Source organism: Eucyclogobius newberryi, unplaced genomic scaffold (genome assembly GCF_026437365.1).
Source record: "Eucyclogobius newberryi isolate DKJ021-1_F unplaced genomic scaffold, fEucNew1.0.hap1 SCAF_7, whole genome shotgun sequence".
In the NCBI taxonomy this organism is placed as follows: Eukaryota; Metazoa; Chordata; class Actinopteri; order Gobiiformes; family Gobiidae; genus Eucyclogobius; species Eucyclogobius newberryi.
Window position 1 is genome coordinate 33,109,007 of NW_027316389.1, and position 15,958 is coordinate 33,124,964.

At 39.2% G+C, this 15,958-nt stretch overlaps 1 protein-coding gene across 2 annotated transcripts in view; it reads right to left on the reverse strand.

The window, feature by feature from the left end:
- The window catches only part of LOC140349080 (C-Jun-amino-terminal kinase-interacting protein 2-like), a 45,490-nt gene that overhangs the window by 14,151 nt on the left and 15,381 nt on the right, over positions 1 to 15,958 (reverse strand). For both annotated transcript variants that reach the window (XM_072435299.1, XM_072435298.1), the window contains exon 2: positions 13,588 to 13,693. In XM_072435299.1, coding sequence (XP_072291400.1) covers positions 13,588 to 13,693 — 106 coding nt within the window. The remainder of the gene's footprint in view (positions 1 to 13,587; positions 13,694 to 15,958) is intronic.

The window sequence follows — 15,958 nt, forward strand, 5'->3', positions numbered from 1 at the left end:
CATACCTATTATCTATCATACCCATTATATATCATACCCATTATATATCATACCTATTATCTATCATACCCATTATATATCATACCCATTATATATCATACCCATTATATATCATACCTTTTATATATCATACCCATTATATATCATACCCATTATATATCATACCTTTTATATATCATACCCATTATATATCATACCTTTTATATATCATACCCATTATATATCATACCTATTATCTATCATACCCATTATATATCATACCCATTATATATCATACCTTTTATATATCATACCCATTATATATCATACCTTTTATATATCATACCTTTTATATATCATACCCATTATATATCATACCTATTATATATCATACCTTTATATATCATACCCATTATATATCATACCTTTTATATATCATACCCATTATATATCATACCTATTATATATCATACCCATTATATATCATACCCATTATATATCATACCTTTTATATATCATACCTTTTATATATCATACCCATTATATATCATACCTATTATATATCATACCCATTATATATCATACCTATTATATATCATACCCATTATATATCATACCCATTATATATCATACCTTTTATATATCATACCTTTATATATCATACCTTTTATATATCATACCCATTATATATCATACCTATTATATATCATACCTTTTATATATCATACCTTTATATATCATACCTTTTATATATCATACCCATTATATATCATACCCATTATATATCATACCTTTTATATATCATACCTTTATATATCATACCTTTTATATATCATACCCATTATATATCATACCCATTATATATCATACCTATTATATATCATACCTTTTATATATCATACCCATTATATATCATACCTTTTATATATCATACCTTTATATATCATACCTTTTATATATCATACCTATTATATATCATACCTTTTATATATCATACCTTTTATATATCATACCCATTATATATCATACCCATTATATATCATACCTATTATATATCATACCCATTATATATCATACCTATTATATATCATACCCATTATATATCATACCCATTATATATCATACCTTTTATATATCATACCTTTTATATATCATACCCATTATATATCATACCTATTATATATCATACCTATTATATATCATACCTTTTATATATCATACCTTTTATATATCATACCCATTATATATCATACCCATTATATATCATACCTATTATATATCATACCCATTATATATCATACCCATTATATATCATACCTTTTATATATCATACCTTTTATATATCATACCCATTATATATCATACCTATTATATATCATACCCATTATATATCATACCTATTATATATCATACCCATTATATATCATACCCATTATATATCATACCTATTATATATCATACCCATTATATATCATACCTTTTATATATCATACCCATTATATATCATACCCATTATATATCATACCTTTTATATATCATACCCATTATATACCATACCTTTTATATATCATACCCATTATATATCATACCCATTATATATCATACCTTTTATATATCATACCTATTATATATCATACCCATTATATATCATACCCATTATATATCATACCCATTATATATCATACCCATTATATATCATACCTTTTATATATCATACCCATTATATATCATACCCATTATATATCATACCTTTTATATATCATACCCATTATATATCATACCCATTATATATCATACCTTTTATATATCATACCCATTATATATCATACCCATTATATATCATACCCATTATATATCATACCTATTATATATCATACCTTTTATATATCATACCTTTTATATATCATACCCATTATATATCATACCTATTATATATCATACCTTTTATATATCATACCTTTTATATATCATACCTATTATATATCATACCCATTATATATCATACCTTTTATATATCATACCTTTTATATATCATACCATCACTGAGGCGCAGTATGCCATTTTTTTAATGGAGAGTCTGCCACTTGTTTGTCTCCATGAGATGTTATTGCTTTGACCGGAATGCTTCACTTTATGTCATAAAACATTTTGAACATGAAAACCAGCCCCACGACCATGTTCAGGTTTGTGAAGAGGAGATCTTCACATTAAGAATGCATATTTTTATAGGTATTTTTAGCAATAAAAGTCTAGTCGATGACAGCCAGTAACAAGTGCCGCCTGAGAGTTATAAAGAGGCTGGAGTTCTAACGCAGGAGAGGTTTATGTAGCAGGACCAGCGACCCGGAGAATTGAACCCTCAAGACATTGAAACAGGTCTGTCCATTAAGTAAGAATAGCTTTGTTTCTGTTGTAGGAGTAACATACATCTGATGTAGTCAAAGATTACAAACACTGTGCTGGTGGTAAGGGCACAGCAGTATCATCAGTATCAGAGGGGGACATTACTCCAGTCTGGTGTAGTTGTGGAAGAATGACCTATGTCCAAAAGGCGGGGACCTTCGGAAGTCTACATTTCCATGGAGACGAGTAGGTTGTGGAAGTCTGCATAACTGCATGCCAGTGTTGATTATTATTTTCACAACATAAAATGACTCAAATGTTTAAGGTGTATTACCACGATATTTAATCAACTAAACAAAAAATGCCTGAAGATGTCATATACTTCTAAATATGTGAAACATACAGAGCGGAGGGACATGATAATCCTTCAAACATTAGCACTTGTATAAGGCTTGAAACAAGGTTTGGTCAGAAAAAGTACTAATTTTGGTCATATATTGTTGATGGCCAACAATAATTGGTCTGAGGGCATGTCACGTTTGGTTTAATGGGTCTGATGTTATTTCTTTAAAACATGGCCCTACTCAAAGAGTTTTATTAAGTTTTATTAGCCCTCCAGGTTTTGACATGAACAGATTTGAGGCTATGTTTTGACAGCAGAGGAAAGATGACAGAGCGAGAGAGAGAGCACACTTCACCATGTACTTCAGATACTTGTGTACAACACACACACGAGAAGATGACGATGAAGACGCACCCCCTCCTTCACCCTCCGCCTCACCCCCTCCTTCACCCACCTTTGGCACTGTCTTCAGCAATGTGCAAACATACTACACGTATGTATGACATACTACACGTATGTATGGCATACTACACGTATGTATGACATACTACTCGTATGTATGACATACTACACGTATGTATGACATACTACTCGTATGTATGACATACTACACGTATGCATGTATGTATGTATGTATGTATGTATGTATGTATACATCTGTCACAATATATACAGTAAAAACAGGAAAAGTTCTAAAGCTATCGCATTAGTAATCAGAGTGTAAAGTGAATCTTAAACCTGAAAATTGATTGTGTGATTGAACAATGTAAAGTTGCTGATCGATTCTCTGCTTTGAACTCTCCTGTTTTCATCTGTCTTAGACGTTGTGCTGACGATGTGAACTCATACAGCCGCAGAGATGGAAGTGCACTCAACACTCAACACAAACTCTATTTGTATCATTCATCAACAGATTTTAAAGGTGCACTATGTGATTAGAGGTTATTGTTTTTCCTGGAATGTTTCACAGTGTACATGTGTATTTTACATGTGTATTTTACATGCGTATTTTACATGTGTATTTTACATGTGTATTTTACATGTGTATACATGTGTATTTTACATGTGTATACATGTGTATTTTACATGTGTATTTTACATGTGCATTTTACATGTGTATTTTACATGCGTATTTTACATGTGTATACATGTGTATTTTACATGTGTATTTTACATGTGTATTTTACATGTGTATACATGTGTATTTTACATGTGTATTTTACATGTGTATTTTACATGTGTATTTTACATGTGCATTTTACATGTGTATTTTACATGCGTATTTTACATGTGTATACATGTGTATTTTACATGTGTATTTTACATGTGTATTTTACATGTGTATACATGTGTATTTTACATGTGTATTTTACATGTGTATTTTACATGCGTATTTTACATGTGTATACATGTGTATTTTACATGTGTATTTTACATGTGTATACATGTGTATTTTACATGTGTATACATGTGTATTTTACATGTGTATTTTACATGTGCATTTTACATGTGTATTTTACATGCGTATTTTACATGTGTATACATGTGTATTTTACATGTGTATACAACATGTGTATACATGTGTATTTTACATGTGTATTTTACATGTGTATTTTACATGTGTATACATGTGTATTTTACATGTGTATACATGTGTATTTTACATGTGTATTTTACATGTGTATACATGTGTATTTTACATGTGTATTTTATATGTGTATTTTACATGTGTATTTTACATGTGTATTTTATATGTGTATTTTACATGTGTATTTTACATGTGTATACATGTGTATTTTACATGTGTATACATGTGTATTTTACATGTGTATACATGTGTATTTTATATGTGTATTTTACATGTGTATTTTACATGTGTATTTTATATGTGTATTTTACATGTGTATTTTACATGTGTATTTTATATGTGTATACATGTGTATTTTACATGTGTATTTTACATGTGTATACATGTGTATTTTACATGTGTATTTTATATGTGTATTTTACATGTGTATTTTACATGTGTATTTTACATGTGTATTTTACATGTGTATTGTACATGTGTATTTTATATGTGTATTTTACATGTGTATTTTTTCTGTATGGCAACCAAGACTATTTTCCTTCCGGACAAAATAAAGTAATCTTGAATCTTAAAAAGCAATCATATCAAAACTGCAATGTATTCACCTGTGTCTAAATCTAAATTTGGTGTTTATCGTATGTTATTGTGCACTTTAGCCTGGGTCTTTACAGGTTGAATTACCAAAATGTATGTGGATAAGAAGCCTTTAGGTCTTTTAAGTGTGGTCACAATGCCAACCCAACAAAGAGGGACTTACTGCTGCATGCTACAATAAAGAGTCAGTTTGAATGTGGGTAACAATGCCAGCTTTAATGTTAGTTAGCTGTGTGGAGAAGGCATTTGAGCACTTTTGTATTGTAATTAAATGATATCAAGACGCAAGAACGAGATTGATGGCCTAAATATGATAACTTTGTTTTGCATAATATATTCTTGTACCTTTAACAGAGACATATTATGTTTTTCAGATACTCAGTATTGAAAAAGAAGATAAGCAGATGCACATTTTACCTTTTGTTTTGTAATTTGCAGAACTGATAAAAGGTGTGGGCGGGAGAAGGAAGTAGGGGAAAACAGGAATTTTCCAAGCACTTGAGCCTCAGTTGCAGGACTATGCAGGATTACTTGCATAATATGTCCCCTTTAAGGAAAATACTGGACTAAAAATGTACTTGGCCAAAAGTCATCTGAAGGTTAACTGATACAGAGGTTTAAAGAACATGCAATACATTTAAGAGGCATGTTGACCACAATCGATAATCCTCCTATTACCAAGGACATTATGCTACACCTTCTGTAACATATGCACACACCAGCCCAGCACTGCTCGCTAAGTTAGCCCCTTTAAGAACCCTCCATTTTAATCCAGTGTAGCAAACTGTGCGCATGGCAAACTGGCAAAGCAACAACTGTTCTACTGTGGTTATGTAGTGGATTACTCAAGTGTGCAAGAAGCAGCAAAACCAAGCTGCGTCTCAAGTGTCCAGAGGTCATTCAGAGGGCATTGTAAACGGAGTCAACAGAATATAGGGCAAAGGCTGGGTCTAGTTACTGCATGCTCCATCTCCATTCAAAATAATCCTGTTGAACGGTGAGTCATAAAGAAGTATGAGGGATTAGTATAAGCCTGTCAAATCAAGACCTCGGAGTAGGAAAGCTTCTGAATAGTGTATGTATTTATCTATATATATTTTCTTATCATACCACTTGCAAAATATATCTGCTCAGTTGCATAATGTGTGTCCTATTTCAATGGCTGACCCTCCATGAAGACAGTGCGTATGGAAGTTTCTGGTTTGGCCAAAAATAATAAATAATAAATAAATCTTCAATTGTATGTTCCACCACATCAGCTGCGTCCTCATTGGCTGTTTTTGGCTGTGTAAGGGAGGCATGTCACGACCCTGCCTCACTCCTCTTTCCATAATGACATAACGATCGCTTTTGCCCCGATTCCATCAATTATGGTAATGATATTGGTGAGTTAAAATGTTTTCTTTCATCTTTTGTTGCCACAGCTGCCCTAACACAGATAGCTGTAAAAGTGACTGCCAATCTGGTCCAACAGCCACTCATTTACTATCAATTCAAGACTAGAAATACTCCATACTTCCGTTAAAGGTGCTTTACCTCCCCCGCCACCACCAGCAGCAAACAACACAGTTTCCTGCTGCAGAGACATGCATATACTTTAGGATTATATGAGTCTAACTGTACATTACTGAGACAGGAAGAGATCAGGAAAGGAGTGACAAAGCAGGAGAAAGATGAGAAAATAGTTTGGTTTGGGTTTTTTATGCAACTGTATTTTATGAAGATCACAATGATACACAGTATTTTTATCCTACATGCACAAAACAGCTATAAGATTGGATAAAATATTGGTAACATGGTAAGTAGTTATAGTTATTTTCACCAACAATCTTTGTAATAGAATTAGAAACTGAGTGAGCACTCTGAATATAAGTATTTTTATTGTACAACATGTAGCCAGTGGAGTACTTATTACTCCAATTTTCCAAGTGAAACAGAAATATAATACCTTCTACTCTACTATATTTCGTAACAGGTTCAAAGCCTGATGACGCTCACTCCAGAGAGTTTGAGTCGGCTTATTCTTGCTTTTGTTTTGGAGATATTTAATTTACAAAATATTGGTCAAATAAGATTTCCCATTTCCAAAGTACAATACATCCTGAAAAAGTTGAATACTAATACTAATAGTAGTTCATTAACATGAATAATAATAATTTGACTGAGCCACTTTTACTTGTATTGTAGTAATATTTGACCATGTTTATCTGTACTTTTACTTCACTAATGAAAAGCAGTACTTTGAACACTTTTGTGTTTAGCTAAAGGTCATAAAGGTTTTTTTGTATAAAAAGCAATGACAAATGTTAAAAAGCGCACACACTTGTAATGCACTCTTTAAAATGGTCACACACTTGCACGTATGTGGTTGATTATTGTACATTTTCATTTATATTTTAACCTCAAACAGACACTTATTGGCACATTTGAGCACATTTATTTTTGTTATTTTATAGCTTTACACAATTTGACTTTGTTAAAGGTGTGGCAGTATGGCCTGCGGGCAGACCATGCCACTTCCTATTGGCTAATCATTAGGGCCGTTGGCCAATAAAATGTTGTTCCGTTTTGTCATTCATCCTCTGACCTACGCACTTCCTGGGTCTGGGTGTTGCTCCACGTACCTCCGCTCTCCAGTGCCGTGGCCTGTCACCTGGCGCCGCTTTGTTAACGCTCCGATGTGATCTCTGCTGACTCGGGATTGTTGTGGTCTCGCTGTCATGGCCCCACAGCGCGTGGTCCCGGGCAGCTAACGTGATGTAACCTAAACTCTCTGGAGCGGCGGTGTGCTCTGGAGCCGTTGCCTTGCCCTGCCCTCTGTTGATATGGATGTCTGTGCCCTGTGTTGTCCAGATCCACTGGACTCTTAAAAGACTATACATCCACGCATAAAGAACTGATACGAACTGTGTTGTTACCTAAGCCTGTGTTAAAGTATTTATTAAATTAATAGCCTGTTAAATAAATTACATGTGAAACTGGAATCTGCCTCTGTATAATCAAGAACGAATCTGTGTGTCCTTTTAGTTAGTTTTCCGGGTGTAAGCCCGGTGGCGTTGTTGGTTTTATTTTCTTTATTTTTTATTTAATTTAAATTAGTTTAAAACATTTATAGTACCACCCGAATGCCACAAAGGCATTTTAGTTGTAGCGTTGCCAACCTTCTCATCTCTGTGAGCCCGCTTATAAAGGCAGCCAAGCATTATGCAGATTAGACCCGAGCCCCATGGTAACGTCATCTGATGGGGTATGAGGATAGAGGATAATCCTTGTTATGATTGGCTGAGCAGTGTAAACATCAAGGACACTCATTTAACCAATCCAATGGCCACTACGCTGCCGTCTTTGCCAACAAGCAACCCTAACCTTTGTGTAAATGTGCCTGTGTTTCAGGCTGTGCTCTCGAGGGCCGTCAGACTGATGCTGGAGCTGGAGCTGCTGTTTATGAGCCGCAAGCGGCTTTAGAAGGCAAAACAGACACATGACCTCAATGCAAGGTCAAAATGCACATTGAAATGTCTTTCTGTTTAGAGCAATCATTTGGTAGTTATCAGTTATAGGACATTCCCCAATCTCAGGAGGCATAAAAATGTATGTCAAAATAACATTTTCTTTTAGGGTCTCCAGTGTTTCCTCTGCGGGGCCCTTTGTACCAGGAGCAGAGGTCGTGTGGCAGAAACACAGGCACATGTACACTCAAGCCCAGATGCTTCTGCGCAAGTGCACAAACTTTGGACATTTTCTATGGTAACACGTACATTGACAAACTCTAATATCTTAATAAAATATAATCTAAATATGTTTGTGAAGACACAATTTTAACTGCAAATAAACCTGAGCGAACAGATCACTGCAGAGAAACTAGACTTTCTTAATTAATGGTGAACTGGCTACAACTGACGGAGACTAATAAAGCTTTTCTGGCTTTTTAAATAAGGACAATATAGTCAATCTAACGAACTATTGAGGCAAATTCTGCAAATGACTCAACTTGGGGAATGACACACCAGAACAAGACAGCAGTGCTGTTCAATTGAAAACTGCATTATTTCATTTTCAAACTGTGCAAAGAGAAGGCCGGTATCAAAATCTGTCTAATTGTTCCCAGCTCTCACTAATTATTGGCACATCACATGCATGAACCATCAGAGACATGCACAGCTTTAGAACAGCTTTTCAGATCAAATACTGTGCAGAAATAGCAGTGGTAACTTGAGTCACGATTCAGGATTAACGATTCAGGATCTACAATTCGATTCATTATGTTTCTGTCACGATAAATAAATAATTGTAAATTAATTAAAAAGTTGATGTCATCTTCTTTATCTTATATAGGGCTTAATATAGGCTCTCTCTTATCTTTCAGTTTAAGGTTACATCTTCATCATAGGTTGACTGCTTAATGCATTTAGTCTGTGCTTATCATGTTCCACTTCTTTACTGCACATAAACGTGCTCCACTTACACCAGCGTCTGCTCTGTCCGTGCGGCGCCTGATGCCTCTGCCCCTCGCTCAGTGCTCGCCTCTCACAAACACAGAGGAAGAATTGTGAAGGGCGGAAAAGAAATTCTTGGTTTTGTGTTGTGTCAAGCAGGTCGCGTGCACAAGAGCATGTTTGAGAGGATGTGATGTTAGTGCGGGTACGCTGAGTGCAGAGTGCATCAGAACGTTGTTTTTCTGCATGTATCTCTCAATTTTACATCGAGACAGAATGCGTATTGTCACATTTAAGCAGTGTAACGATATAACATACAGCATATATACGCTATGAGGGAAACTATTAAATCGTCATCATCAAGAATAAGGTCAGGTCCCCCAGCTTCAAGAAAAGAGACATTGAAAAAATCATCATGTTTTTTCACTGAGAACGGTTTACTTTTAGTTTTATTACAGTACTAAAATCAAAAGAATTAATTTGGCTGCAGTAAATGATGCAGCCAAATAAATGAATAAAGGTAAATGCTTTTCTCTCTCTGAACGCTGCCAATTACCAGGGGCTTTTCAACAACACATCATGAGAAAGTTCCAAAAATGCCGTGTATCTAAACCCTGACAAGCTGACAGTCCATGATGCATTGTGGCGAAGGATTAGATGAGACTTGAAAAGGCAAGATACCCTTCACAGTGCAGAGGCAGAGAGCTTAAACCCTGTGAGCTGACTGGAGGTTTAGCTCAGCACCAGGGACAGTTCAAGGAAGAGATGTGTGAGCATGACTGGGACATTTTCCTTTAACTCATTGGTGTCAGCCTTTTACAAAAGGTTTAACTTATGGGCTTATAGGCATGTATGTTTTTAGATGGAGGGTCCGAAACCTTCTTTTCTTCATGGAGATGTTGCTGTTTGGCCAGGAAATATACACATAGTGGAATGAAATGTATCTTTTTTCCATGGAGTCAAGCAAGCGACCAAGGTTAGAAATCACAGGGTCCCTCACGAATCTACATGATGCACATCAATATAGTAATATCATGATTTTGCAATACATGCGATAATCAAGGCAAGGCAAGTTTATTTGTAGAGCACAATTCGTTGTGATTCACACAACAGGAAAACAATTAAATCCTTTCAGTCATATGCACAGCTAAACAAAACTCTTTTTAGCTTTGATTTGAACATTGTCAGAGTAGAAGCCTGTCTCACATCTTCAGGAAGACTGTTCCAGATTTTAGCTGCATGAAATTGAAACCCCCATGTTTAGTCCTGACTCTGGCACCAGCAGGAGGCCGGTCCATGTTTAGTCCTGACTCTGGCACCAGCAGGAGGCCGGTCCATGTTTAGTCCTGACTCTGGCACCAGCAGGAGGCCGGTCCATGTTTAGTTCTGACTCTGGCACCAGCAGGAGGCCGGTCCATGTTTAGTCCTGACTCTGGACACCAGCAGGAGGCCGGTCCATGTTTAGTCCTGACTCTGGCACCAGCAGGAGGCCGGTCCATGTTTAGTCCTGACTCTGGCACCAGCAGGAGGCCGGTCCATGTTTAGTCCTGACTCTGGCACCAGCAGGAGGCTGGTCCATGTTTAGTCCTGACTCTGGCACCAGCAGGAGGCCGGTCCATGTTTAGTCCTGACTCTGGCACCAGCAGGAGGCCGGTCCATGTTTAGTCCTGACTCTAGCACCAGCAGGAGGCCGGTCCATGTTTAGTCCTGACTCTGGCACCAGCAGGAGGCCGGTCCATGTTTAGTCCTGACTCTGGCACCAGCAGGAGGCCGGTCCATGTTTAGTCCTGACTCTGGCACCAGCAGGAGGCCGGTCCATGTTTAGTCCTGACTCTGGCACCAGCAGGAGGCCGGTCCATGTTTAGTCCTGACTCTGGCACCAGCAGGAGGCTGGCAGACTCCGAGATGGTTCATATGGCACTAACATGCCTCAGATGTACTTTGGTGCTAGGCCATGGAGAGACTTGTACACAAGCAGAGCTGTTTTAAAGTCTATTCTCTGAGCCACAGGGGCCAGTGCAGAGACCTGAGAACAGGACTAATGTGATGGTACTTCCTGGTTCTAGTCAGGACCCGAGCAGCAGCGTTCTGGATGTACTGCAGCTGTTTTACAACTCGTTTGGAGAGGCCAGTGAGCAGGCCGTTACAGTCTAATCTACTGGAGACAAACGCATGGATAAGTCTCTCCAAGGCTTTGACAATGTTTTTTAGATGGTAAAAAGCTGCCAATGTTATTAATTTGATGTGGCTGTTAAAGTTCAAGTCTGAGTCCATTATTACCCCCAGATTTCTAACTTGATTTGTAGGTTTTAGAGCGAGACTCTGGAGGTGACCGCTAACACTTTGTCTTTGTTCTTTGTGCATAATTTTCACATTTTCGCTGCGCATCAGCTGACCTAACGGCAGCATGTAGAGATTGAACAGAAGGGGACCCAGGACTGACCCTTGGGGCACGCCACAGGTCAGGGGCATGTGGTCTGAAACGCCGTTACACATTTCAACAAAGTACTTCCTGTCTTCCAGATAGGACCTTAACCAGTTTAGGGCAGTGCCAGTGATGCCCACCCAGTCCTCTAGTCTCTGTAAGAGGATCCCATGATCGACAGTGTCAAAAGCAGCACTCAGATCTAACAGAATTAAGACTGAGGCTTTGCCCGTGTCAGTGTTCAGGCGGATGTCATTTGTCACCTTGACAAGAGCAGTCTCAGTGCTGTGATGAGGTCTAAAACAATCAAATGATGCGCAATACATTGCACATGATATTGTGCAATATATCATTATATTTTTAGAACCAAATACATTTGCACAACAGTATTCCTTTCTTAAACCACTATACCTGCATAAACCTAATACGAAATACATGCATTAGATTATAAAAGCAGTAAATATGTCAAATGTATTACACAAATGAGTGAATGTTGTATAAAAAAGTTAGCAATATCACATAATAATGATAAAGATAGAGAGAGAGAGGGGAAAGTAAGACAAGAAGGGGAGAAAGAGAAGGAGACTGAGATGAGAGGGAAGTAGAAAAAGGAAGCAGGGAATGAGAAGAGGACAGAAAGTCAGGGAGGAAAGAGAGAGAATGAGAGATAGAGTGGGACGAGAAGAGGAAGAGGGAGAGAGGCGGGAGGGGGGGACTCTGCATAGCAGCAAACTGCATTGGGTCAGCCCCTTGTGCTGCTGCAGACACCACACAGGGCACAGAGGCACGTGCACAGGGAGAGAGGAGGAGGAGGGGAGAGAGGAGGAGGAGGGGAGAGAGGAGGAGGAGGGGAGAGAGGAGGAGGAGGGGAGAGAGGAGGAGGATGGGAGAGAAGAGGATGGGAGAGAGGAGGAGGATGGGAGAGAAGAGGAGGATGGGAGAGAGGAGGATGGGAGAGAGGAGGAGGATGGGAGAGAGGAGGGGGATGGGAGAGAGGAGGAGGGGAGAGAGGAGGAGGATGGGAGAGAAGAGGGGGATGGGAGAGAGGAGGATGGGAGAGAGGAGGAGGATGGGAGAGAGGAGGATGGGAGAGAGGAGGAGGATGGGAGAGAGGAGGGGGATGGGAGAGAGGAGGAGGATGGGAGAGAGGAGGGGGATGGGAGAGAGGAGGAGGATGGGAGAGAGGAGGATGGGAGAGAGGAGGAGGATGGGAGCGAAGAGGATGGGAGAGAGGAGAAGGATGGGAGAGAGGAGGGGGATGGGAGAGAGGAGGATGGGAGAGAGGAGGAGGATGGGAGCGAAGAGGATGGGAGAGAGGAGAAGGATGGGAGAGAGGAGGGGGATGGGAGCGAGGAGGATGGGAGAGAGGAGGAGGATGGGAGAGAAGAGGATGGGAGAGAGGAGAAGGATGGGAGAGAGGAGAAGGATGGGAGAGAGGAGGAGGATGGGAGAGAGGAGGATGGGAGAGAGGAGGAGGATGGGAGCGAAGAGGATGGGAGAGAGGAGAAGGATGGGAGAGAGGAGGGGGATGGGAGAGAGGAGGATGGGAGAGAAGAGGAGGATGGGAGAGAGGAGGATGGGAGAGAGGAGGAGGATGGGAGAGAAGAGGATGGGAGAGAGGAGAAGGATGGGAGAGAGGAGAAGGATGGGAGAGAGGAGGAGGATGGGAGAGAGGAGGATGGGAGAGAAGAGGAGACGAAAGAAGAGAGAGAGAGAGAGAGTAGGGAAGTATGGATCCAACCAGCTCATTATAATACACAAATAAGGAGAGAGAAAGCCTAATCTCTAGTTCTCAGCTTTAACTCGATAAGACGTGTCCTTTATCGCTCTAATTACACCAATATTAAAACACAATGAGATGAAGGAGAAGAGCGTTTACCTTCTCATACGGGTCCGAGTCATAGTTGAGTCCAATCCCACAGTCATCAGTGATCTCAGACAGGTCTTCATCGTCAAACTCCTCCAGGCTGATGTCATGGGACGGCCTGCACGAGAGAGAGAACACAGGGATGTCAATAGTGCACTTAAAAAGGTCATTTCATTCAGCGCACAGTACATTGGCTCAATAATAGACATTTTAAAATACTGCGGCGTCTAAAAATACAACAACGCAACAGCAATATTATGAAACCATGATGTGAAAAGTTTATTGTCACTGACTAAAACTAAAATTGCAATAGTTTCTAAGCCTTAAATGTGCTACTCTGTAATATAAGTAAATACACAGGGAACAAATACATGATCTTTTGTTTATTTCAGGGCCAACATCAAGAAATAAACACGTAACACAATTAATAAGATTTTTACAAAAGTCACTTATTCAACCATCCACAGCTCAAATCTTAGGGTATTACACTAGAAATTACAAAAAAATTCTCCCCATAATTGCAAAAAAATGTAGAATAAAAGTTGATATAGTAATTATTGTAACTAATATTTAGCTTTAACAAACAAACAAAAGATTATTACGGCTGCTGAGTTTAACCTATAAAAATATTTGTGAAAAATCCAACCGAAATATAACTTTTTGGTGGAGGGTCCTGGTCTCATTGGGATTGTATTGCTTGTTTCTGGAATGTTCCACAGTACGACATTAAACTTAACTATCTCCATGGAGAAAAGCAGGTGATATTACCAGGCCAGATCTGTGGAGAGGTGACTCAGGTAACAGTAAAAACATAAGTAGGTGCTGTAAGTGTCAGGCCTTTCTGTGGAACACCCACCAGAAACGTCACATAATGTGCCTTTAACAATAGAGAAGAAGAGCCTCAACACTCTGGGGCCCCCTAGAGGTGAGTTGGCCCCGTGCAGATGTCTATGGCCTGCCTTCAGCTAGAAACACCTCTGTCCACAGCCCCAGACTTCTAGTTTTAACTGCGGCTACACATTTGTGAGTGTTACTGTCAGTGAGGACATTCTACTCCAGCACCATGTAAAACGAGAGACGGTATTGAGAGCGTGATGTCTCTCTTCTCATCTTTATGCCGTTAGTTCCGTCTCACTTCCAAAGCATCGTCTTCATGTGGAGGAAAAAGCTGCATTGCAGGTCTCCAGGCAGAGTATTGTGAATAGTTTCTGAATACTGCATACACCAGCAGTGACCCTTTTATGAGGCAAAACAGGGCACGGTCAGAAAGGACAGGGTCAAAAGTGCACATCAGCAGAGTTTACGTCATGTGTGAAGTAACAAAGTACAAGACTTGATGTGAAATATGTATAAAACATCTATCAAACATTTTATATTGCATAACACAGTTGGATATGTTATGCAATATTAATGATAGAACAATCCCATGTTTTCCTTGTACCTCTGAACACAGTACCTCTGGACACAGTCTCTCTGGACACAGTACCTCTGGACACAGTCTCTCTGGACACAGTACCTCTGAACACAGTCTCTCTGGACACAGTACCTCTGGACACAGAATCTCTGGACACAGTCTCTCTGGACACAGTACCTCTGAACACAGTCTCTCTGGACACAGTATCTCTAGACACAGTATCTCTGGACACAGTACCTCTGGACACAGTACCTCTGGACACAGTCTCTCTGGACACAGTATCTCTGAACACAGTCTTTCTGGACACAGTATCTCTGAACACAGTCTCTCTGGACACAGTATCTCTGAACACAGTCTTTCTGGACACAGTATCTCTGAACACAGTCTTTCTGGACACAGTATCTCTGAACACAGTCTTTCTGGACACAGTACCTCTGAACACAGTCTCTCTGGACACAGTACCTCTGAACACAGTCTCTCTGGACACAGTACCTCTGGACACAGTACCTCTGAACACAGTCTCTCTGGACACAGTACCTCTGGACACAGTACCTCTGGACACAGTCTCTCTGGACACAGTACCTCTGGACACAGTCTCTCTGGACACAGTACCTCTGAACACAGTCTCTCTGGACACAGTACCTCTGGACACAGTACCTCTGGACACAGTCTCTCTGGACACAGTACCTCTGGACACAGTACCTCTGGACACAGTCTTTCTGGACACAGTATCTCTGAACACAGTCTTTCTGGACACAGTACCTCTGAACACAGTCTCTCTGGACACAGTACCTCTGGACACAGTACCTCTGGACACAGTCTCTCTGGACACAGTACCTCTGGACACAGTACCTCTGGACACAGTCTTTCTGGACACAGTACCTCTGAACACAGTCTCTCTGGACACAGTACCTCTGGACACAGTACCTCTGGACACAGTCTCTCTGGACACAGTACCTCTGGACACAG